This window comes from Podarcis vaucheri (genome assembly GCF_965113315.1).
Source record: "Podarcis vaucheri genome assembly, chromosome: 8".
In the NCBI taxonomy this organism is placed as follows: domain Eukaryota; kingdom Metazoa; phylum Chordata; class Lepidosauria; order Squamata; family Lacertidae; genus Podarcis; species Podarcis vaucheri.
The window spans coordinates 16,621,065-16,648,100 of record NC_138766.1 but is presented as its reverse complement, the minus strand read 5'-3'; the positions used below and the strand labels follow the sequence as shown (position 1 = coordinate 16,648,100).

General features: G+C 41.9%; 1 protein-coding gene across 7 annotated transcripts in view; it reads right to left on the bottom strand.

The window, feature by feature from the left end:
* CTNND2 (catenin delta 2) overlaps positions 1 to 27,036 on the bottom strand; it is a 529,021-nt gene that overhangs the window by 81,716 nt on the left and 420,269 nt on the right. For all 7 annotated transcript variants that reach the window (XM_082234188.1, XM_082234191.1, XM_082234190.1 and 4 more), the window contains 2 exons: positions 24,620 to 24,833; positions 15,418 to 15,601 (listed from right to left, as the gene is read on the bottom strand). In XM_082234188.1, coding sequence (XP_082090314.1) covers positions 15,418 to 15,601; positions 24,620 to 24,833 — 398 coding nt within the window. The remainder of the gene's footprint in view (positions 1 to 15,417; positions 15,602 to 24,619; positions 24,834 to 27,036) is intronic.

The following is a 27,036-nucleotide window of genomic DNA, read 5'->3' as shown; positions in this document are numbered from 1 at the left end:
TTGTTTCCACAGACCCCCGTTATGCAGGCCAACGTTCTCCATGGTTTTCATCCCAACCAATGCTCCAGTAGTCAGCAAGTCCTACTCTATGATTCTTCATTAGCAACACGGCAACAGTTGAGATGGCAGATGAATATTGTTCCCAGAGTTGACTTACCTGCCAGCACTAAGAGCAGTTCAGCAGAGATTGTGTCCTGGAATGTACTCCAGAATCTTCGGGGCACATTCTAAGATACACACTCCTTTGTTGTAGTGAACTGGCTAAGACACATTGGCTCTGCCCTTCATTTGTTTGAGAACATGGTCCTGGGATTCATGATCCCACAGCCTGGAAGGACCATGAAGCACAGCTATTATGAATGAAGCAAGGTTTGCAGCAAAGAGGCAAGAAAGAGCAAAGCATTTTACTATACCTTTAGGAATGAAAACATTTATGCAATGTGACCTTCGATATTTTGTAGAGAATTAAAACCAGGGTTCTCTCTTTTCTGACACCAGCCCATAATACCATGTCCTCCAGTTTTTAGAGCAACTTTCAGCATAACTAACCCAGGCTACAAGGATCACATGCAACTGGGTCATTCCATATCAAGTGATCCAACTTTTTTTTACCTCATGTCATCCAAATTTCTTAATATTCTGTACATTTGTTGAATGATCAAAACTAAGTTTGAATCTATTTTTTTAAAATCTTGTCCTGTTTGTGAGTTATGAGGGTTTGAAATTTCATAAATAAATAAATAAATAAATAAATAAATAAATAAATAAATAACAATTTTGGCCTTGCTGGACTACACAAAAGCCTTAAAAGCTCAGCGCAGAATTGAGATATGTCAAAAATAAAAACACCAATCTCTTCAGGACTTCATGGGCTTTAATATTATATGTCACATGATGGACCTACTTTAAATTTTAAATTTAAAGTTACAAAATTTTAAAAAGTGATTAAAATTAATGATTACAATTTTCCAAAATTGTATTGATTATGTAATATTTCTAAAAGCTACCTGCAAAATTTCATCTTGGGATCTCAATGGGATCACATATATTTTGTACATACAGTTTTGTTTTGCAGCTGCACAATTTATATTCATTTTGTATTGTAATGCCCATTAGCTGCAAACAATAAAATCAATCAAGTCATTCAACTAGTGTACAAAATATTAAGAAAATTGGATGACATGAGGTAGAAAAGTTTGACCTCTTGATATGGAATGACCCAACTTGGTTTTAAATAAATTGCTTTCTTGATAAATCTCCTGCCCAGTGCTTTATTCAGTGTGAACTTACATCAAAGTAGAAAAATGGTGTTGGATTTTAGAACCAGGAAATATATACAGAAATGACTAACAATCATGTCTACACCAGGAGTCATGTTTTCTGTGTTGGAATCTTGAGGATCAGCAATAGGAAAACAAAAGAGTGCAACAAAAATGCATCTTAAGGAAAATGGGCTGACCAGGAAAATATTTTCATGTGCCACCTGAGCTAGAGTAATGGGTTATCAAGCAAATAACAGTGCATTTCAGTTTCTGGAACAAAATATCCCATCGTTCTGTCACTTCAGGTAATTGTTACAACAGGTTCCCTATCAGTAATTGTTGCATAATTACAGAACAAGGGTGTATGCAAAATTGTGGTTGTAGCCACTTGAGGAGAGGAGAGAAGCCTACGTTCAGAATTATTATACACTGAACTTTCATTTCAAAAGTAAGCATTTTTCCTGTGAGAGAAAGCGTGGAGGCAGGATCCTACCTAACTGGAGAGGGAGAATAGAAGCAGCAAACCTCACACTTTCATGAGTGCAGATATAATAGTAGTAGCAGTAGCAGTAGCAGTAGTAGCAGTAATAATAATAATTTATTATTTATACCCCGCCCATCTGGCTGGGTTCCCCCAGCCACTCTGGGCAGCTTCCAACAGAATATTAAAATATGATAGTCTATTAAACATTAAAAGCTTCCCTAAACAGGGCTGCCTTCAGATGTCTTCTAAATGTCTGGTAGTTGTTTTTCTCTTTGACATCTGGTGGGAGGGCGTTCCACAGGGCGGGTGCCACTACCGAGAAGCCCCTCTGCCTGGTTCCCTGTAATTTGGCTTCTTGCAGCGAGGGAACTGCCAGAAGGCCCTCGGCACTGGACCTCAGTGTCCGGGCAGAAGGATGGGGGTGGAGACACTCCTTCAGGAGACACTGGTTTAAAATGACAAAAGCACAAGGCACTTGTTTTTAAATGTTTTAAGATTAAACATTATTCCATTAATATCCAGCACAAATAAATAGGGCTTTTTAGCTATTTCGCGCTAATTCCCCCTCCCCGTGCTGGGTTCACCCTGGGAGTGTTTTCACACAAACTTTCTTACCATGGGTGTGCTTTGAAACAATAGTATTGCACCAGGAAGCACAATCATTTATTCTTTCATTCATTCATACCCAGCCTTCTTGGGGATAAGTAGCACATTTATCCTGCATTCACACACACACACAAACTTGTCTGGGCACGTGTCCCAAACATACAGTGTAACTCTTCAGCAACCAATATTTGTAAGAGGAGGTCTTTACATGTTCTAGAAGACCAGGGCATGTAAAGTATGGGGAAGCTGAGCTAAAATATAAAGAAAGATGAAAATGGGACAGGGGCATGCACAGTATTATCTTCCGTTTTAAGAAGAAGAAAAAGCAATGAAAAATAAAACAGAGCACATTTGATTTTGATCAAAAAGAGAATTCTCCCCTATTTAAATAAATTAGGCTGATGAGTACTTAATTTTGTTTGGATTTTCCAATAACATAGTTTGTTTAAAAAGAGAGAGAGAGTTGCAATTGGTTTCAATTGTTTTGAAGGGGGAAAAGATTGTGACAGCTTCAACTAGTTTTCTTAAAAGAGTCATTACTGTATTATTTTTTGGACACAAACTATAACTAGATATCGATAAATTATGTCTTTGCTTTGTAAAACTGTTAATACTCAAATACATTTTCATCCACCCCATCTCTTTTTCTAGTCATTTGAGTGCTCTATCAAGAAGAAGAAGAAAGTTAATCAGATGTAATCTAAGTAAATCTCTGAAACGGTGTTAATATTTATTACATTTTCTGCTGATTATTTCCAATCAGGTACAATTCAACCATTCTGATTAGCTTTCTCTGCAATAACAGCTTGATTGTCTTTGCATGTGTTATTCATGCTGAAATTCAGTTCTGTAAGTTAATACTAAAATTTCGGTATTATAAGTAGCAATTATATTTACATAAGAGTATAGTACATTGGCTTAGATATATTGACCTTTCATGAAGGTGGAGACAGGGAGCATTCATAGGCTGCACACATTCTGATTCTTCACACCAACAAGAGTGGGTGGGAAGAAAGAGGGATGGAGGAAATTGACAGAAGGCTTTGCTGAATGGCAAGTCATGCCACCTTTAATGGCAGTTTTCAAAATGGAGGCAGCCGCCAAGCAGAATTATTTCACATGGCTGCTATGTTTATTAATCAGCAATCGGCCCCAGCACCGCAAGGCTAAAACTGGAACTTTCTTAATTCTTCAAGTCAAGAGAAGGATATAATGTACACCACAACAATAAGTATATATATCAGTAAAGAAATGTGCAGTTCATCCAACCTACCGTATTTTTTTGCTCCATAAGACACACTTTTTCCCTCCTAAAAAGTAAGGGGAAATGTGAGTGCGTCTTATGGGGCGAATGGCACTGCTCAGAGGGAGAGCTGCGCAGTGCCCCTTCAGTGAAGCGCCTCTCTTGCAAAGCGAGAGGAAGAACGGCGCCCCGCTTGCTGTCCTGGCTTCTGCTTTAGCCCCGCGCAGCCTCTTCCGGGCAGGGGGAGCCTTCATCCCGCTGCCCGGGAGAGGCTGTGCGTGGCTATCCCAGAAGCCAGGACAGCAAGAGGCTATCCCAGAAGCCAGATCCCTCTTGCTGTTCTGGCTTCTGGGATTCAGAATATTGTTTTTCTTGTTTTCCTCCTTATGGCCTGGTGCGTCCTGGTGAGTGAAAAATATGTGAGAGAAGACTGAAGTTTATGGAAGATGAAACAGAAAGCCAAAACTAGATAGCCAGATGTACTGAAATTAAGACAACAGCTACATTGACTTGAGGGGTATAGAGCAAGGTTGTCAGTATATTCACTTTCCTCATGCCCATCACCCTTCTCCAATCTGCTCCAGAGGGTTGGGGGAACCCCTGTAACAGATGGGGTGAGGTCAAGGGGGGGGGGAGGATAGAGGAGGGCATTCTGTAGTACTAGCAGAAATCATTTGTGCTGATGGAATTACTTAAGTAAGTGCTATGTTGAATACAGCCCATCATTTAAAGCTCATTCATAAAACATGACATTTCACCCTTTGTTTCAGTTAGAACTCTCAAGGCAGCTTGCAGTTCTAAAATAATAATAATAACTTATTCAAAACACATTGATAAGAAATAAATAAAAGAAATACTGGTTTTCTGCTGTGCTGAAATGAAAACTTACACCATGTTTTTCTTACGGAGCAAATATCTGGGACCTTAATAAATCTCTTGATAAGAAGTACCCTACTTTCCCTTTTTGCGATTATTATTAGAACCTTTAAATACTGGTTTAAGGCATCCTGTCTTTGAAAGACCAGGCTACCTAACATGTGTCCCTTTGAGCAAATGAAAGCTGGGTCTTAATGAAAAGGCTCAAGTCCATTCCAAAGACTTCTATACCAAATGCAATGTTATGGTTGTTCCTTAAGAGTTTTTCCTAGCTGCACTGTTTTATTGCCCAACCTTTTCGGAGACTTGAAATAAATTTTTAGATCCACTCCTTAAAGGGGAAGCAAACTGGTCAGATATGCAGACAATTTACGTCTTGTTGGCTTCTCATACTACAGCAACTTCTCTGGTCATGGCAAGATTTACTTTGCCAGCTACAGACCTCGAGCCAATTTTTTTACTCATTCATAATGTGATAAAAAAAGGTTTCATGTTATTGTGAATATTATTTTTGCAATCATTGTTAACTGCTTGCCTTCTGTTGTAACCCAGAGTTAAAACACTGAAGTCTTCACTACTGCGTAATAATTTTTTGCACTGCGTCCTGGTGCACTCACTGGACTGCATTGAGCAGCAAATAATTGCAAATGAATTAAAAACACTATAAAGTAAAATAGAATGTTTTGCACAGATGCAGTCCTTAGGGAGATTCCTGACACAGTTCTTACAAATTTCAGGAATCTATTGAGGCTTCTTCCCGCCATTCTTACAAATATTCAGCACGACATATTTGATTTATGTTAAAAGTATGCCATAAGAACTTAACATGGCCTCTAAAATCTTTCCCATCCCAGGCCCTAAATTTTACGGTAAAGGCAGATAATGCTAGCAGACATGTCCTAGCTACACAAAATAACATTGTCTCTTGACTAATGCAAAATGACCAGAGCATCAACTAAAATTAGCTGTTAAAACGAAATAGCCAGCATGCGAGAGAAAAAACTGCTTGCAGCTGCTCTGCTGCTTCCTGGTCTTTTTCATAATCCTGTGGCACACTGAGCTAAGAGAAGGTTTGGCATGGGGTGTTGTCTGAACCTTTGCCCATGGTTAAGCCCCCCCCCCCTGCTAACCATGATCTGTAGCCAATGTTTCTTCTCTTCAATACACACACACACACACACACACACACACACATATACAGAGAGAGAGAGAGAGTGGTACCTCGGGTTAAGTACTTAATTCGTTCCGGAGGTCCGTACTTAACCTGAAACTGTTCTTAACCTGAAGCACCACTTCAGGTTAGCTAATGGGGCCTCCTGCTGCTGCGCCGCCAGAGCACGATTTCTGTTCTCATCCTGAAGCAAAGTTCTTAACCTGAAGCACTATTTCTGGGTTAGCGGAGTCCGTAACCTGAAGCGTATATAACCTGAAGCGTATGTAACCCGAGGTACCACTGTATACACACACACACACACACACACACACACAAATTTATGTCATTAGCTTGGTTAATTCACATTAAGTATTTTAGTGTTTGACAACTGAGCTAGTCCTAAAAGTACTAATCTAATCTAATCTACAACGTTTCAGGTCTGTGAAACATTTCTGTCTCTGGAAAGAAATGGGAAAAGTTCAGGGCCGGGCAATATCCCATCAGCTCTTACTATTGAACATACTGCTTGAGGAAACTTTGTAGTCTATGAGACCTGGAGGCTACCACATTGCCTAGCCATCCTCTAGAATGTCTAGAACATCTAGGGATGCTTAACATTTGCCTTTTGGTGCAAAAACAATGGAAAGTGATAGAGAGCTAGGAGATTGCTTTCTAAGTAGCAGAAATAGAATACACATATTAATTAGATCAAATTCTGCAAGCTCCATAAACCTCACAAAACGGAGCTTTGGAACTTTCTGCAGGCCAGAGGCTATTAGTTATAGCCAATATACAATCAGTTTGCAGTTCCAAAGTTCAACAAAACTTTAAAAGGACACTAATCAAGGTTAGGATCTACATTCTGCAAAGTGCCCTGGAATCCAACTGACTGTGAATTTCTAGGAGGAAGCAGTCCTAAATAGCCTACCACCCAGATATGGCTATGAGAGGGCTCTGACCAGTTTCTTTGCAACACCAGTGAAAATCAAATATTTTTCTTCATGGCAATGAAAGTAATTACATTTACCATATTCTCTATCACATTTTTTCAAGCAGATAAATACTCTTATCATCTCACTGTGAAGGCAAAGAATCATATACAATTTGGTGTTGAAGAAGTAAGTTTGGCAAGCTCAGTAACATATTTTAAGTCCTGACAGGGAGTCTGTTGTGCATTGAAGACACCTTCCAAATATAATTTGAGAACTTCTACACCATGAAAGAGTGTTTGTGATGACCAGCTTGTTCTCTTGGCAGAACTCTATTAGCCTTTGCCCTGCTTTGTTTTGACCTCCAAGGCCAAACTTGCCAGTAGTTCCTTTTATCTCTTGCCAACAAAGGTCCGTATAGTTAAAGCTATGGTTTTCCCAGTAGTGATGTATGGAAGTGAGAGCTGGACCATAAAGAAGGCTGATCGTGGAAGAATTGATGCTTTTGAATTATGGTGTTGGAAGAGACTCTTGAGAGTCCCATGGACTGCAAGAAGATCAAACCTATCCATTCTTAAGGAAATCAGCCCTGAGTGCTCACTGGAAGGTCAGATCGTGAAGCTGAGGCTCCAGTACTCTGGCCACCTCATGAGAAGAGAAGACTCCCTGGAAAAGACCCTGATGTTGGGGAAGATTGAGGGCACAAGAGAAGGGGATGACAGAGGACGAGATGGTTGGACAGTGTTCTAGAAGCTACCAGCATGAGTCTGACCAAACTGCGGGAGGCAGTGGAAGACAGGAGTGCCTGGCGTGCTCTGGTCCACGGGGTCACAAAGAGTCGGACATGCCTAAACGACTAAACCAATCAATCAATTTTTAAACAACAACAACAACACCAGGAAAGCATCCACCATGTTGGATAAGTGAGCCCCTACAAAGCCCGCTGATTACAAAATATCTGACCAGAAATGTATGGACACACAGTCTGTATGTTGTTTTAATATTGTATCTCAATAAGATGGGGTGAGACAATTCAACACACAATACATCAAACCTTCGCTTTACCACTTGAAAACAATCTGATTCAGTTAGGACTTCCAAATGAGTGTAACGTCTTCCACCCAGAACAACAGGAGCATCACATCTACAGTACCATTTCAGTATACTGTGTTTCAGTAAACTCCAAATCAATGGCTTAACCTTTAGGAGAGCATGATGGCTCTATGCAGGGAAGTAGTGGAACAAGCAGTTGCTGCTTTGTGAAAAGAGAGCATTGGCGTATTGTACCGACCAACAGTGGGTGATATAGCTGTAGATGCTCAGAATGTAGAAGAAGGCATTCTGGTTACTAAACAGTTGTCTCCCCAAAAATGATGCTGCAATAGGGTGACAGCATAAATTAAGGACCGCAACAGTTCCAGCTCCTTGAAATGTACCTGAAATGTATTATCACCCTGAGAACAGGGAGAACGCAGAAGATTCAGAGATGTTTACAACTAGCAAGGAACCTGGTATTTCTGGTAGCTCACAGCCCAATGTGACTGATAGATCACTGCCACTTCACCAACTACAGCTGCGTGTCCTCCAAGCCCATAGAACGAGCTTTTTAGTTCAAATAAATTCCTTAATGGCTGGCTTCAGAATAAATACAACTTTTGAAGACGTGTACAGGTTTGTGCTACCATATTGTTACGCTGTCTTTCTTTCAAGATCAAATGGCTTTGCAATGCACCACCAAGGATACCACCAATCTGGAAGTTTTGGGTGTGGTTTTAGCTGACCTTCAAAACTAGTGCGGATTTGATAACCTTCTGAACGTTTCTGATATCTGGAAATCAAGCTCATCATATTATATTTGGGGGCCCATATTGCTCTGTGTATGTGTTTTGATGCTGTTTACAACACTAATAGCTCTTACTTGATTCCTGTCTAAACATCGCTACAGACATTGAGTTCATTACTTCCGTCTCATTTTCTGGGACCTGTTAAAACTGATGAAAATATTTCAGGAGCCATAAAATTCTCCTTGGTTATTCATATGTTGTCTTTTTTGAGAACAAGACAGGTTAAAAGTTCAGTAAAGTGATATAACATGTCACAGAAATTATTGCTTCTGCAGATTTTCAGAAGCACACTTCACTTGACAACTAGAATAAAAGCATGAGAACAAGAGCAGCCGAGGATAACCAAAGCTCAACATATAGCCAAGTAATTAGGTTGATGTCAAGAATATTTAGTTTCAGATGACTTCTATATTGCCACAATAAATCTATTAGTCTTTAAGGTACCACCAGACTCCTCGTTGTTTTTGCTTCAACAGACCAACATGGTCACCCCTGTGGGAATGAATATACTACACTACAGCATCTTACATTACAGATTTTGTATGCAATACACATCTGTTAGAGAGAATGAATATGGATCATTTGGCAGGAGCAGAAGGGGAGAAAGCCCCACATATTGGCTGTTTTCACCTGAAATCCATGACTGAATTCAAGTGCAAACAACCTCATAAGGACAGAACTACAGTTTCACCTTGTTTTTGCAACCAGGATCCATTCTGGAGCCCTGGCCACTAGCCAATAAGGACGCAGGGCCAAGTGCCATGTCTGTGCACGCGCGCAGACTGCTTTGCGCTTCTGCGCATGCGCAATTTAGCACTTCTGTTCATGCACGAGCAGCAAACCCAGAAGTAACCCATTCCATTACCTCCGGGTTTGCCGTGGACATTCGCCAGAATGGAAGCTGGACGAGGCAGACGTTTGCGGATGTATTACTGTACTGTGTTTTAGAGAATGCAGGCACAAATTCTGCAAGCATCCCTGTAGCAACATGGAGAGAAACTCATTTTTTTAAAGAAAAAAAGAAAAGATAAAAGTTTAGTTTCTCTTACAAAACATTTTCCAATGACCCTAAGTTCAGACCCTGCAGTAAGCTATCAGTGAAGAATCCCAATTCTTTATTCATTGATTTCTAGGCTAGTATTTCCTTTGGTAAGCGCAGAGAAACCTAAAATGGTGTCCCATTGAGGCAATGATCACTGTTTGGCTTAGTATGTCGTCTCAACCTCAGCTTGTGGTTTAGCTCTCCCAGACAAACTAAGATCTGTAAAGCATAGGACAAATCTTTGTTACAAATCATGGACTGCCTGCAGAAAGCTAAGCCAGGAGCCCAGTTTCATATAATAGAATCATGAACCCAAAGCATGGCTTAATCCAGCATGACAGCAAAGCAATCCAAGGGCAGCAAACAGGCCACAATCTCCTTTCTGCGATACTGTGCATGTTTTCTCACCTGTGCTAAGTCATGCTTTGGCCTAGTATTAGGTAGACACTAGATCAGAGTGGGGCAGGTGGGATTAGGGAGAAAAGTAATAGCTGATTTTTAAATTTTCCATCTGGAAATTTTCCATTTGTCTTGCTAATCCTATCTACTTTCCTGCTTCTAAGAAAGCACTGAATTTTAGTTGGCATTTATTAACTTCAGAATAAGAGTGCTAAGTGCATAATATATTTTGCTGCTGGCTTAAAGCCTGTTAGTAAGAAATCCAATATTTTCAGCTATGGATGACAATACTAAAAGAATCTAAATAACTATAATTGAATTTAAAAGCAGTGAGCAGCAGAGATGCAAGGGCAATAAAAATTAAATAACTGAAAGTTGCCAGAATATAAGTAATTTCATAATTGGGCCTATTTTAAAGCATCTTATATGGATTTGCCCCTTGGGCTCTGTATAAAGTTGGGGCTTTGGATGAGAGGTGCTCTATACAATTTTGGGAAACAAATAAAAAAGAATAAACATGCAATGAAAATGGTAATTCCGTTCACAGCACATCTTAAAATGTAAAGCACTTGTTAAAGTGCATTTGTTTTAGCCACGGTAGTGTTAAAATTCATTTATTTTTACTTCTAACAAAACCAAAACTCTCTCCCTTTCACCTTATTCCCCTCAACAAAATCCAAGCCCACAATATCATTGGAAGATAAAATACAGTATACAGTAGACCTGCAACTTGCATGCATTTAACTTGTGTGCATTCAGCTTTATTCAGCTGGTAACATTAAAAATAAATAAATTAAAAGAGAGCAGAAAGTGGTCGGGCATCCGTGGGGATAACTTTAGCAATCCCACTCACCCTTGTACCCAATGTGTTTTAACTATACAGTCGTACTTTGGAAGCCAAACGGAATCCATTCCGGAAGTCCGTTCGACTTCCAAAACGTTCAATAACCAAGGTGTGGCTTCCAATTAGCTGCAGTAGCTTCCTGCAGCCAATCGGAAGTCGTGCTGGACGTTCAGCTTCCGAAACTCATTTGAAAACCGGAGCACTCACTTCTGGTTTTCAATCATTCGGGAGCCGAAATTTTTGGCAACAAAGCCGTTCAAGATCCAAGGTATGACTGTACGTGATTTTGGCTTTAGGTGCTATCCTCTGAACATAACCCAGTGTAAACTGTGGGTATGCTGTACAGTAATCTATGTGAAGCTATGAGTTGGACCTCTTTTTCTTTTCAGCCATATGATGCTAAAAGTCAGAGTGACAGCTTCACAGAGGTAACTCGCAAATATTCAGTGTCTTCACTGATCTAAGCTAAGAAGATGGTGGACCTGGCACAATGGAATCCAAGTGCCTGTTCATTCATCTCACTCTTAAAGAAGAATCAAGAAAAGGGTAAATTTGGAGACCAGGCAAGAACAAAGTTTAAAGGAAGAATCAAGGAGCAGCAGTATGTGACAAAGGGTGGTGTCTAACAGTTCTGCTACTGCAAGGACTTCTAGCTGTGCAATGAAACTTCCCTGTCCTCTACTTTTCCTGCAGACCCCCTAAATCTTTTCTGGGCGGTTGGGGGAAGCCCCAGAGCAGTTTTAGGGGTCATGTGGGGAAAGAAGAAGGCAGAGGAATTCTACTGTGCCGTTAAAAGTGCTTCCGCTAATAGAACTATTTTGTTGGTTTATAGTCTTTATAAAAGAATACTGATTTAATGTGCTTCGATTCAGTTAAGATACAGTATACCACTGACTTGAATCCAAAGAACTGCACATGGAATTCTGTGCATGCAACAGAGTTTTGGGGCTCCCTTCCTGCCACAACCCCACACACCCCTCCATAGTATTGGGGGTGGGCTTCAGCCAGAGAGGAACTCAGCAGAAACTAGCATCCCTCGTCCCCCTCAATATCAGCAAGCAGAAGTGATATCTGTTCACAACAAGGGGCACTTGGAATACAAATTAAAATGCAGTAATTGCTAATCCTTATCTAAGGCATAGGGGACGCGGGTGGCGCTGTGGATTACACCACAGAGCCTAGGACTTGCCGATCAGAAGGTCGGCGGTTTGAATCCCTGCGACGGGGTGAGCTCCCGTTGCTCAGTCCCTGCTCCTGCCAACCTCGCAGTTCGAAAGCACGTCAAAAGTGCAAGTAGATAAATAGGTACCGCTCCAGCAGGAAGGTAAACGGCGTTTTCGTGCACTGCTCTGGTTCGCCAGAAGCGGCTTAGTCATGCTGGCCACATGTCCCGGAAGCTTTACGCCTGCTCCCTCGGCCAATAAAGCGAGATGAGCACCACAACCCCAGAGTCAGCCACGACTGGACCTAATGGTCAGGGGTCCCTTTACCTTTATGAAAGGCATAACTTTGAGTCACCTTAAAAAACCAGTAGAATCAAGTAGTACAGCTTTTCCTGGACTGTATTGCTTCTGATTACACTGCACACACATATCTGTACTTGTGTGTGTGAATAAGGGAGTTCGAATTGCACACACAAATAGTTTTGCCAAACCGGCTGTGGCCATCATTGCCTAACTTAAAGACAGACTGATTTTGAATGAACTATACAGGAAGTTACAACACTATGCAGCTCACTCCATCTTTTCCTGATGGGCAACTTCTGTCGAGCATGCATGGAAATATTCCTGGTGCAGGCTTTTGAAGATGGTAGCCCAAAGGCATAATCCAGGGAGGTTCTGCTAAGGGCTTGAGCTTGCTCGGCAGGGCTTCAACTATTTTGGTCTTTGAGCAGCAGCTTCCCTATGCATCACAAACTGTTGTCGAATTCTCTGCAGATATAATGCAAATGTTTTGGAATCTGAAAAAGGTATTTACCATATAGAATCGGGGGCTTCTGTTCTTTAAACAAACAAACAAACAAAAAGCCCAGAGAAGTGAAAAACTTTGGTGCTTGTTATTCCTCTGGCTTCCTGGATTGTGGCCTAAATCTTGAAATGCTTTTGAAATCAATGAGCTTAAAACCCACTGAGAAAAAGTCTCTAAAGTGTTTTATTTAGAAGCCACACACAATAGAGATTTGAAAGGCCAAAAAAGTGCCCACAGCATTGGCATTTGCCAAGAATCAAAGCCTGCAGACACTGGTTTGCTACAAACAGCAATAACTAGAAAACGAATACAGTTTTTTACTGGTTTTGATGAGAACAGAAATATTTTATTTGTCCCGTAACTCTCCTCTACTTCCCCATTACAAATAAAAGTTAAAGTTCCACATATGACTGTAACCAGTATTATAGATTATATTTTGTTGTCTTTGCATAAAATTAGATCTGATAGTTATTTATGTAAGGTCTAGGGACGCGGGTGGCGCTGTGGGTTAAACCACAGAGCCTAGGACTTGCCGATCAGAAGGTCGGCGGTTCGAATCCCCGCAACGGGGTGAGCTCCCGTTGCTTGGTCCCTGCTCCTGCCAACCTAGCAGTTCGAAAGCACGTCAAAGTGCAAGTAGATAAATAGGTACCGCTCTGGTGGAAAGGTAAACGGCGCTTCCGTGCGCTGCTCTGGTTCGCCAAAAGCGGCTTGGTCATGCTGGCCAAATGACCCGGAAGCCGTACGCCGGCTCCCTCGGCCAATAAAGCGAGATGAGCGCCACAACCCCAGAGTCAGTCATGACTGGACCTAACGGTCAGGGGTCCCTTTACCTTACTATGTAAGGTCTAAATGCATCAATACAAAAGGTAGCCATTCCCACCAGATCAGGACACATATCCTAGATACCAGGTCTGAAGAAGATATGAACAACGTGAGAGTGAGGGAGGGAGGGAGGAATGAATATAGAAATCTGCCTTACACCAAATCAGACCATTGATCTATCTGGCTCAGTACTGGCAGCACTTGATTGGCAGCAGCACTCCAGGGTTTAAGGCAGGGCTCTTTTCCAGCCCTACCTGGGATTGAACTTGCGACCTTCTGCATGCAAGGCATATGCTCTACCATTGAGCTGTGGCCCTTCCCCAAGGGAACACGTGAACCCCAGGTAGATTGCCAGGAAAATCAATAGCATGCAGGTATGTGGAAATGCTTTTAACTCAATGTTGCATGCAGGATGACAACTAGTTGGGAAGCCATCTTTCAGAAGAGGACCAATACTCAAGGAACTGAAGTTATTGGCCTGGTTTGCATGCCACATTAAGCCATAATTAAAATAAACTAGAGTTTCGTGTCAACACAGGCCTTTCGCTCCTCCCACCCGACTTCTACACAGTCTGGTTTACTGTGACATGTGAACCCAGGGCTTGTGGTTTGTTCCTCTCCAAACAAACCATGAGCTGTGCACGAGTGTGAACTTGCATGCTTTGTGTTCCCACTAAGCTCCAGTTCATTCTAACCATGGTTCAACGTTATGAGTGAGCCAGGTCATTGTCCAGCACCCTGCCTTTGTGATACTTATCTTTTTGCCATACGAACTTCACATTCATCAATTATAAAAAAACAAACACTAGCACAAGATATATTTGTAATGCTGAGGAGTAAATCTAAAGTAATCTACTACTCTGCTGCCCTTCACTCCCAGTCGCCTGCCCACTGGATGAAGTTGCACGGATTATCTAGCCGAAATCATGGGGAGGTAGCAATCTAACCGAGGTGTCTCATCCAACCTGTTTGTGAGAACAAGATTAAAGGTTTCACCCTGAATTGAGTAAGTTTGCAATCTCAGTTTTGTTGTTCATCTACCTGATTCCACTTACAAATCGGTATGCATAAAACATATCAACGTGATTACACTAAAATGTCACTCATTCATAATATTTTTACTCAGTGGCGTAGCGTGGGTTGTCAGCACCCGGGGCAAGGCAAGTAATTTGCTCCCCCTAACCCGTGGATTTTAGCACTCGAGTCTCTTCCGCGCCCCCCCCCAGATGTTGCGGCCGGTGCGACCGGCCTCCCCTGCACCCCCCATGCTACGCCACTGTTTTTACTGCTTACATACCAGATCTTATACACACCTGTTCTTTTCTTGTGCAAACATTGAAGTTGATTTGCACCCAAATTCAGATACGTAACAGGAATTTTAAAGCAAATGGCAGTAATTTTAACCCACAGACCTGTGCAGGTGTTTTGTTTTTTTAACTCACTTGGTCAAACACAACCCCACCCATCAGCCACGGATGGTGATCTGTCAGGCACTTTTGCTGCTGCTCCATTCCATGGCAAGAATGTAGGGAAGAGGATTAATCGTTGGGTTTTGTACCCACTGTTGTACCCGCAGGTTGTACTCACTGTAGACCCAGAGTAGAAAACCATCAGTACCACATACTACAGCTATTGGTTCAGAGCACCTTTAAATACTTGGTTATGACACGAACTCTATAATTCTACTATGACATTTCAACAAAAGAGTAAAAATGCTACAGACTTTTGTGGAATGGATGGAAGACTGAAGTGATAATATTGGTCCTATGGGTGTAGCCGACTAAGTCGTACTCAGACTATGACTAACTTAAGTCCGTTAAGTAAGGCGGGTCTACTCTGAGTATGACTTACTTGGATACCACCCAATGTCCCTGGGAGGCTAAGGGAAGAAGAGAGAATTCAGCATAAGAACATATCCAATGCTTAAGTTATCAGAACTCACCTTAGGCACCCAGTGGCATTGCGCAGCACCTGTGATGAATGAAGCTGTATTTTGTGGTCATCCTGGAGTGGGGAGTTTTCCCATCCTGAATGAGGAATGATCACTGCATTGGTCAACACTGCAAGGGCATCCTGGATAATTGGCATTTTTAGTGCATCACAAGATGACAGATTCCAGAGAACTCCTAAAAGCAATTATCAATCAAATAAACAATTGTTGGCATTACTTAACAGAAAGAAATGCTACCACACACAAGTAAATCAACACAATCATCCTATGAACATAAAAGGAACCAGATGTTTCCAGAAAGCCCACAAGCAGGTCCACCCCTGCTGTTTGCTCCCCACCCACCAGGAACAGCGGAGGTTCCATTAATGTACTGTGGCTATAAAAAAAACACCCCAGAATCATCATTAGAATGTAGCTTGTTGTATTCAATGACCTATTCTTCTGCCACAGAAACTGAGGGGAGTGCAGCCAGCGGTCTCCCATTCAGGCAAGGGTACTGCGCTGTATACTGTTTGAGGAGGCTCAAGTACAGTGGTGCCTCGCAAGACGAAAAGAATCCGTTCTGTGATTCTCTTCATCTAGCGGTTTTTTCGTCTTGTGAAGCAAGCCCATTGACGGATTAGTGCTATTAGCGGCTTTTAGCGGCTTATCGGATAAGCGGCTTAGCGGCTTAGAAAAAAGGGGGGAACCCGCAGGAACTTGCAAGACATTTTCGTCTTGTGAAGCAAGCCCATAGGAAATTCGTTTTGCGAAGCACCTCCAAAACGGAAAACTCTTTCGTCTAGCGAGTTTTCCGTCTTGCGAGGCATTTGTCTTGCGGGGCACCACTGTAATGGAAAATGTGCAGGTGCTACAATAACTTGAACAAGCAGAGGACACAGAGCTTCTTGACGGCACAGGCTAGTGCAGATATTTTTTTGCAGGGGTGGCCTCTGCTATGGGAAGGTCCAGAACAGGCCACATCAGACCCAAAATCCTGCGTACACTGCTTTTGCTATTCCTTTTGCCAACTACTTTTGTGGCCAAATTAATTAATTTTAATTCAATTCATTCTTTTGCTGCCTTTACACCCAGGGAGTGTTCAAGGTGCCTTAGAACTATAAATTCTGCGATCTCACGTCATCACATGTAAAACAGGGAATAACAATAATGATAAAAGAACACTTAAAGAATATATTTCACACTTAGAAGATTCGGGCAAGGCTGTGAAATGTATTTTGCTACAGGTTATTGTCAAACAGTTGCATTTAGGATCACCAGCTGAGGGAGACTTAAGCAAGAAAGACTCCCTCTGGAGTAATTCTGCTGATGTCATCCTTTCACAGAAATGATGGAGGTCGCCCTTTCTCAAAGAATTAAGATCACACACAACCCTAGGCAGGGGAAAAAACCATGCACACCCTCAGAAACAGAAATCCAAATTTAAAATGTCAGTTCCAGCTCTCTGTATCTGTTTATCTTTGGAAGAGAGTTCGGGCGAATTTACTATTCAGTTGCCAATGCCAAATACATACACACGATAAGCAAGGAGCTCATAAGAATATGTTCCTCATATTCAACTACAAAATTGTGTGCTATAATAATGCTGAAAGTTTGCTTTTAAAAAAAGCCACAAGGAAGCAAGCAAACAAACCAACAAACCAACATACATGTTTATCTCAAGGTTTCAGCATGGAAATTTGTTTACAGGGAGGTGTTTTGCATTCTTAAATATACAAAGGTGAACTTTAAAAATTTACAATTTGTCTAGATAAATTCTAATAGAAGCTTGGTCATGAATACGGACTTAACAGAAGTCCTGTATCTTTAAATACAGTTTACTTGAATCCAGCTTTTCTATAGGTGACTACAGATTCACCTTCCACGCAGAAATATACAGAGATGCCTTATATGAAGTCAGATCAATGGTCTATCCAGGCTTGTATTGTCTATTCGGATTGGTGGGGGTTCTTAAGGGTTTCTGACACAGTATTCTTTCCCAGCTTTTAACCTGGAGATGATTTTGAATGCAGAACATGTGCTCAGCACATGTGTGTACTGAGAGCTAAAATACAAAGATCCTTTTCTTCATGCAGAACGTGTCCCTGAAACCAGGTCCTGCATTCACCAAGGGCAGCTTAAGCCCCCATTCCCAGCCATGCTCTTCCGACTTATTTTTTCCTCATATAAGTGAATACTATCTAGGGAGGAAAATAACATGCTGCACTTAAACGCAGCACTATGTGGTAGTGGTGAGCCTTTCCGCCACTCCTGATGCAAGGTGGCCCATTCTCCCCCAACAAGACAATGTTCTCTTTCTCTCGTATATACACTACTCAGGTTGGTCTGCTGCAATAAATAGGCTCTCCTTCCAAAACACCTTGCTCACCATAATGATCGTAATTTTGCCACTTAAATAATGTCTATGAAAGCAGTAACAGAGCATATTGTGGTACCTCCACCCTAAGGATTTGTGTGAGCTCATCTGCCCGATTTGCCGCTGCAGCCTCCCGTGCCGTAGTCGGATCGTGTTTTCTGATCACCGACGGCATCGTAGTTGCTTACACGCTGCCGGTGCTTACGAACAAGTAATGAAACATCTAATGGAGCTATCAGAATTTAAAACAATTCCTCTTACACACTGTGTTCATTCCGTATGATAGCCTTTAGGCCTTAAAAGTTCGAGGCTACTATAAATAGCTGTGCCACTGTTGATGTCGCAGTAAAAATTACACATCTGTGTTTATGCACTTCAGTAACTAAGCTAATGTCAAGGGCACTTTTGCAGAAACTTATTAAGTTGATTAAGTGATTAAAAATCCGGCATAGGAGATACCCTCCATTCAACCATAATTCTGTTTAAGCAAGTCTGAATAACCATCCTACACTAAATGTCAAAATACTTTACGAAAAGGCACTCGGCAAATGGGACTGATGAAAACATTACATCATCTTAACTGCACAAATACCCTCCTTGAGGAATATGCTGCCTTTTATATTCCCCACCCCCACCCTGGTGACCTTTCTTTTCATTCTGAGAGTTTTAACTGAATGAACAATCGGTTTGGATAAAGAAATGCAGCTGTAGCAGTGTGCAGAAATTTCAGCCTCATTTGCAATTAATACAAATGAACTCAGAACTAGGAATTTGGCAAATTCAGTCTCCCTGCCCCCAGTTATGAACTGGGCCCAAGTCTCTTCGAACTCAGGCCTTAGTCCTAACGTGGTCTTGCTCTTATTGCTCCCTGCCAGTTTCCCCACCCCTTGAGGAGATTTGAAGGAGATGGCTCACTGATGGGGCCAAGAGAGCTTTTGAAGGTCTCTGCTCCATCGTAAATGGAGAAATGCTTTATCATTCCTACTGGGTCTCATGGGATTTGTATTTTCCTATGGCTCCCAATTCAACGGATTTTGGTTGGAAGATGTGAAAGAAATGGGCATGGGGGGGCAATACTTTCACATTTGGTTTCCCCCTGACATCTCAGAAGATGCATAGGTAGTCCTGAATTTTTCACTGAGAAAGCAGAGAAATGAAGAGGGAAAACTTTCCAAGGCAACATTTTCTTCTGCCATGCTCATTTACAATATCTCACAGTTAAAAGCAGTGGCAGTTTCCTTGTTATGTGACAAGAAGTACTACTAGCTGTGTCTCGTATTTAAATTTAGAACATAGTAGTAGCTCATGAGAGAAAGATGATGCCCATTCCCTTTCCTCTATAGCAGGCATGGCCAAACTTGGCCCTCCAGCTGTTTTGGGACTACAACTCCCATGAACCCCAGCTAACAGGACCAGTGATCAGGGATGATGGGAATTGTAGTCCCAAAATAGCTGGAGGGCCAAGTTTGGCCATGCCTGCTCTATAGTGTGCTTCTCAAAAAAGTAAAGGAGTTGGCAAACCGCACATCACTGATTGCTTCTCTAGACTCACCAAAATATCCCTATCATCTACCTATCTATCTATCATCTATATCTATCTATCTATCTATCTATCTATCTATCTATCTATCTATCTATCATCTATCTATCTATCATCTATCTATCATCTATCTATCTATATCTCTGTCTATCTATCTATTGTACACACAGAACTAGAAAATAATGGTGAATATTCCTAGCCTCGCCTTCTATCTAATTGTGCACTAGTTATCTACATCTTGTGATTTTTGCTAGTCAGTTATGCATAGGAATGCAAATACAACATGCTATGTCAGCATGCAAAATCCTATGCTATTTAAAATGCTGTGCATTTTATTCCAGTTTGTGGCAAGGGAAGTGTTGAAGCTGAAGCAAATGAGGAATGAGAAACAGCAAGAAAAACCACTTGATTCACAAACTGAAGTCACTCTAGATTTCTCGGAGCTTGTTCTCTCCTCTCCCCCCCCCCCATGCCCCCACAGGCAATGATTATTAGCAATCAGCATGCCTTGTTTGAAGAGGATAGATGCTGTCATTTCCCCCTTTCTTAAAAAAACAAAGTTTCAACCATCTTGTAAACAATGACTTCTTAATTTTAAATTTCAGATGCAGAAAGCATTGTACCCCTAAATCATGTTCCTCAACAATAGTAGGAGCTCTACCTCGACAGCACAACCATTATATGGTGACCTCCCTTCTTTCCCTGTTTGGGTTTTATTCTCCACAAAGGAGTTTTAAAGCTAGCTCTGAGCACTTTTCCCCCTAGTGGGTTCCGATATGTTACAGAGTGAAACTGCCTGCAAGATAGCGTGGGCAGAACATTCTCTTTCAGATTGGATGCTGACACAGGACTGTGATTTGCTGGTAGGAAAAAGCAACAACATTGATTAATCCCAGTAAGATTCTGTGTGCCTCCTGTGAGGCAGGCAGCTCTGCAGAATGTCTGCAACAGGAGCAACTGAAGATTCAGTCACAGAGAACGCAGCAATATGCTGGAATTGCTTTTCCCCAGAGGAGGTTACCCGCTTAACGTCTGCGAGAGTCACTGCTCTGTGTGGGTTTTCTTCCAATCTTCTTGGGTGTTAAAATAAAAATGTAAGTCACATTTTACTCTAACAAAATAACACATTTTAAAATTTATTATTATTATTATTATTATTATTATTATTATTATTATTATTATTTTGAGAAATGCTAACAAATTACACACAAAACTGCTGCCCTCCCTCACCCCCTATATCCGATTTACAGCTCCCTGTCGAAGTTGCATTTGGAAAACTCTGCAAGGGAAACAGCAACCTGGAAGGGAAAAGTTTGGAACAGAGAAGAAGCCAGTCTCTGCTCCAAATGTAAGATGTCTCTGCATGTAATGAGTAGATATGGAGTCAGAAATCAAGTAAGGGTATTAACATAAGCTAAGTGTCAGAAGGCAATTTCCCTAGTAGAAACGAACACAAATAGTGTAATTTTCCCAGTAGGGCTGCTTGGACCAGTCCACCTGCAGGAAGAATAAAGCTTACCTGCCAAAGGTAAGCTTTCTTTCCCCTTGGGAGAGCAGGTATAAACCAGTGAACCCTGCCAGATCTTTTGTGAGTGATTGAACAAGGTTTGAGCTTTTGCAAGAACTTAACCAAGTGATTGCAAAATACTTGACCTATTTAGGAAAGACCTAAATGAGTAGCCAAGAGACTCATTGAGTGATATACTAGCCCACAGCTGTCTCTCAGCTTCAGGTTGTTGTGAGGGAAAGGCAAACTACATTTTCTTGAGTTCCATTCTACAAATGGAATAAACACTAATAATAATAATAATAATAATAATAATAATAATAATAATGGTAATAATAATTTATTATTTATACCCCGCCCATCTGGCTGGGTTTCCCCAGCCACTTTGGGCTGCTCCCAACAGAATATTAAAATACAGTAATCTATTAAACATTAAAAGTTTCTCTAAACATGCTGTTCTTTATTGAGGCTTCCTAAACCAGTGGCTCTCAAATCACAAGTGTGGCTATAAAGCACACGTGGGATTTGTGTTTGTGTGGCGCCCCACCCCTTCCCACTGCCTCCATCAATGACATCTGTGTGCAAACCTTTCCATATAAGCTAATGGGTGGTGGTCTTCCCAAACATGTCAGATATGCTAGGATCAGGGAGCTGGAAAATGGCCAGTCTCTACCAGTGTTTTCCAGCCTTAGGTCTCCAGCTGTTTTGGGACTACAACTCCCATCATTCCTAGCTAGTCAGGGATGACGGGAATTGTAGTCCGAAAACAGCTGGGGATCCCAAGGTTGGGAAATACCGATCTAGCCTATTATCGGGCTAACTAAACCATGGACCAAACTATTCTCAAGTGTAAATAGCAACGAAGTCTTTGTCAGGCTTATGCCCTTCAGCAGTTTACGAGCCAAGACACAAGTAATAGAAGGGAGCAGATGAAGTATTGTGCAATGGGGTGTACCCAAGTATATTGTTGGCTTTCACAGTTGGGGCAGAAGGGCCATTTGCGCCCAGGCTCACTTGGGAGTATGTCAGTTGGTGCGGTCAGACATTGGTCCTTCTGCGCTTGTTCAATGCAAAATGAGGATCCTGTTTAAAATTTTCAACAAAGCAAGAGAAGGGCTGTAGTTTAGCAGAATAGCACCTAGATACTAGGTTCAGTCTGTGGCATCTCCACCTAGGGTTGGGAGAAAACCAGTCTGTAAATCCTAATAATAATAATAATAATAATAATAATAATAATAATAATAATAATTTTTATTTATACCCCACCCTCCCCAGCCAAGTCTAGGCTCAGGGCGGCTAACAAGCAATAATAAAAACAAGTTGAATGAATACAACTTAAAAGCAAGGTTAAAATACAACATTAAAATATTGAAACATTAAAATATTAAAATGCAGCCTCATCACAGGAGGAGAAAGGAAAAAGAAAAGAGGGGGAGGGAATCAAATTGGCTCCAAGCCAAAGGCCAGGCGGAACAACTCTGTCTTACAGGCCCTGCGGAAAGAAATCAGATCCTGCAGGGCCCTGCTTTCATGAGGCAGAGCGTTCCACCAGGCTGGAGCCAGTGTTGAAAAGGCCCTGGCTCTGGTTGAGGCTAATCTAACTTCCTTAGGGCCCGGGACCTCTAGGGTGTTGCTATTTATGGACCTTGAAGCTCTCCGTGGGGCATATCGAGAGAGGCGGTCCTGTAGGCATGAGGGTCCTAGACCGTGAAGGGCTTTAAAGGTCAAAACCAGCACCTTAAATCTGACCCTGTACTCCACCAGGAGCCAGTGCAGCTGGAAAAGCACTGGGTGAATATGCTCCCATGGCAGAGACCCCGTGAGGAACCTCGCTGCAGCATTCTGCACCGGCTGGGACACCGTTTCTGGGACAGCTTCAAGGGCTGCCCCGTGTAGAGCGAATTACAGTAGTCAAGCCTGGAGGTGACTGTCGCATGGATCACTGTGGCCAGGTCGGGGTGGGAAGACAGAGACCTAGAGAGAGATAGCCGATCACTGAGCTAGAAAGACCAATAGTCTGTCTTGGCGTAAGGCATTTTCTTACAACTCAGATGTCAATAGAATATTAAACTGTTACAGGCCTTAACGCTGGCAGCCAGATGAACAGGAACTATTTCTCACTATCGGTAAATCAAGGTGGATGAAAGCTCACAGAAAGTGGATTTCAAACTGGCTTCTTTAATCTCATAACATTCAAAACCCTAAAATGTATTTTGCACAATTGACTTTTTATTTCTATTCTTTGCATATCGTATTGTTGTTTTATTGCTGTGGCCGATGGCTGAGGCAAATAAAGATTCATTCATTCATTCATGACATTAAGAGGAGTGACAAGTCTCAGTCATCCATTGCTGCTTTTGCCATTTTCTCTGGTAGCCTCTGCCTGGGTTATTCAATTTGCCACTCCCCTCACTCTTTGATCTAAGCAAGGGGAAACGCTGGACAAAGGCCACCTGGCTACAGGTTTGTCAGGAGAGGCCCGATGCTCCACGTCTCAGATGTGCTTTCTATCAGCACTAATTATTCTGAGCCGAATAGTCTTCATGCTTGTTTATGTTAATTAGAAACCTTTTAATGCTGGTGTAATTGCCATAACCTTGCTTAGACATGTAAATTCACAGAAAAATCAAAGTTTTGTGGGCTGGAAAGGAAATGGGTAACCTGAGCTCTATAAACTATTTGCGGAAAGAATGTCAACGAAAGCATAATACAATTTAAAAGCAACTAGTTTAAAACCTTATTAGCTGGGATTTTTTCCTGCATTAGTTCAGTATGTTTCAAGAATACAACATATACTGAGAGGGAAGAACATAAAAATGCCCCTTTTTAAAAAAGGAAAAAGGGTAAAGGGAACTCATCTCTCAAATAAGCAGATATCCACTGTGCAAGTTGGATGTAGTTGATTAAGATGATTAGCAGCTTGCTCCTCATTTGTTCATAGTAAGCTTGCATATTACTCCCTGAAGGCAGGGGGCAGATAACACAACCAAGCACTGAAGCAGTACATTGACAATGAACTACCAGTTTTCACTTTACTGGGTCTGCCTGTAATTCTGTCGCTCATTAGGAACCAGCTCCTGAACACCATGTAGGCACAGCATCCTTACGACAAGAAGAATCTAATTAATTCTGCCCAACAGGTACGAGATGAAAGGCCAGATGATTAAGACATGGAATTCAATGTACGTATGTTTAAAATTCTGCATTTAGAATCCATAACCATGAGTCACATAGCCTGCAGTGAGGGAAAAATGTGAGCAACTCATGATTATTTCCTTGGGACAGAGGTCTTAAAAGAGGCTTAAATCGTTCAAAAAAGGGTCCTGAAAGTCTTAAAATAGAATGTTAAAAAACAAACAAACCCAACCACCACATTACATGTTTGGAGGGAGTTTAATTCTGCCCCACCCAGCCGGCCTATAGTTTTCAATTCAGTAACTCATTAGAAACAGCAGGAGCATGGGAAAAAAATTGCGGCCGAAACAACGCACCATTGTACCACTTGCTTTTCCACACATTGCCCAGTACCTGTCCTGTATCTGCCACTGAAATTATACCTGACAAGAAACCTGGCTTCCTAATGAATATATGTATATGATATACATGTTTGCAAGCACAAGACTGCCCTTAGTCATTTCTTACAAGTACATTCTTAAAATAACTTCGCCACAATCCACCAGGAAACTTGGGTCCGCTTAACCTCATTGAAATGTCTTCCTCAGCTAAGCAAATTCAGAAGCGCACTGCTAATCCTTAGCATACAACACAATAAATGAAAAGATAGTCAAACCTGTGACTAGTTCTCTGATTTCCAAATCTGTAGTCTTGCGCAGTAATCGTACTAGTGCTGGAATACCCCCACAGTTTTTCAAAGCAATTTTGTTGTCGTCGTTGGCTTTCCCATACACCAAATTCCTCAGCGCTCCACAGGCACTACGGTGGACTTCTGTCATTCGATGGTCCAATAGGTCCACCAGTAACTGTATTCCTCCTTGTCTTCTTATCTGCAACATTAATGTTCAAATTAAATTCAAAATCAGTGGCTGGTAGTCAATGAGAGTTTTAAGGTATCAATAGTTTTTAGATAGCAGTTAGAAAGGAGAGAGCACATGTGCACATTAGACCGCTTTATTTGCTTTCAAAGAAACTATGGGAAATAAAAGCTCTTGACATGGGAAGAATAAAATTCCAATCAAATGATCTTTCGTTAGGATGGCTGAGAGTAGCGTATCCCAACATGCCTCTTTCACTTGACAAATGTTTTGTGTCACTGGGAAGGCGGTAAGTCTGTATTGATTTGCTATGGATGTTTGTATGTGATGCCAATAAAAGGTTTGATGATGATGATGAAATGCCAATCAAAGCAGCTGGACAGATAATGGAAGAGAAATTCCTCCCACCACCACTTGGAGGGAACAAAATAAGCCACCTTCAGGGACATGAGGCACCACCTGCAATTACGAATTGATTTTATGGTGTATGGTGACAGCTGTCATCTGAATTATTGCCCAGAACAATGACTGGAACACCAGTTTCTAACTGCTCACATTAATTATGTATCAACACTGTATAATTCAGCTATAGCACTTTCTAGATTGCCCGGAGAAAGGTATCAATAAATACTCGGTATCTGCAGGAGTTACAAGGAAATTGGCGAGTTGACAATCTACAAGACATGCTATCATTCCCACTTGCTGTGGAACTAGGCAGAAAAATGTGGTCTTTTAAAACATGTGTATATCTGGAAACTGATGCGGACATCATTATCAATGTGAGAAAACTTTCAAGAAGACAACAAGACTCAAGACTCTCCACTGCCAGACAAACCACACCAATTGTATTACGGTGCAGACTTTAGGGGAGAGAGATGGGTACCACTCCATGGGTACAAGTCCAGGCAGCTTTTCCTCCTCTGGCTGGGCGGGTATTGTTTTGTTGTGAGCGAATGGCTTAAAACGGATTAACAACATTTTAAAAATACTATAAGCCACTTTGATGACCTAAGTGGGAAAGCAGGATACGAATCCACTAAATGAAACAAGCCCACTATTGAGAAGAAGTGAGACAAAACACTCTATACTGCTGCACTTAAAGGCAGTGTTAAAAGGGCAAACTTCTACAGAGGTTGCTGTCAGGTTCCTATCGCAGAAGGAAAGGCAGCCAAAGTCCCCCAAAAGGAGCAAAGCTAAAAGCAGGGAATGCTGAAAGCATCTTCGGTGCTAGCGCTTCGAACTATAGGTAGGAGCCCCAGTCAAGGTTTCAGCGTTACGAGCAAGGCAAGAGATACCTAACCAAGTGGAAGCTGCTACAAAGATGCCCCCCAAAGTTGACTCGCCCGTCATCAAGCTTTTAAAGTTGAGGCAGGGAGGGCTCACTCATGACACTCTCTCACCCTACACGTTTGCTGCACGTGAAAACCTAAGGGCTCCTTTTTGGTGAGTGCAACTGATCCCACCTCTGAAGGCAATGCTGAGCATGCAGAAACAAGACTATGTCATAGAATCATAGAATCATAGAGATGGAAGAGACCACAAGGGCCATCGAGTCCAACCCCCTGCCAAGCAGGAAACACCATCAGAGCACTCCTGACATATGGTTGCCAAGCCTCTGCTTAAAGACCTCCAAAGTAGGAGACTCCACCACACTCCTTGGCAGCAAATTCCACTGTCAAACAGCTCTTACTGTCAGGAAGTTCTTCCTAATGTTTAGGTGGAATCTTCTTTCTTGTAGTTTGGATCCATTGCTCCGTGTCCGCTTCTCTGGAGCAGCAGAAAACAACCTTTCTCCCTCCTCTATGTGACATCCTTTTATATATTTGAACATGGCTATCATATCACCCCTTAACCTCCTCTTCTCCAGGCTAAACATGCCCAGCTCACTTAGCCATTCCTCATGTCCTGCCCCTCCAACTTCTCTTGTGCAACTTCTCCATCCTCTGGTTGGTCAGAGCCCCCTGTCCAGCTAATGGGTCTCTGTGCTCCACAGGAGAGGGCTTTCACCTCTCTTAATTTCTAGTTCCAAGTGAAGGACCTGCATCCTCGATCCCCAAGTGCCTGCCTTCTATTTGCCCCACCATCTTCTCCATCTTCCTTCCTACTCCATCTATCTGGGGCTGCCATCTCATACCTGAACCTTATGGAACCAAGGGGTCCATGACAATTGTTTACATTCACCCTGTGTTAAAGAGGAAGATGCAAAAATTATGGA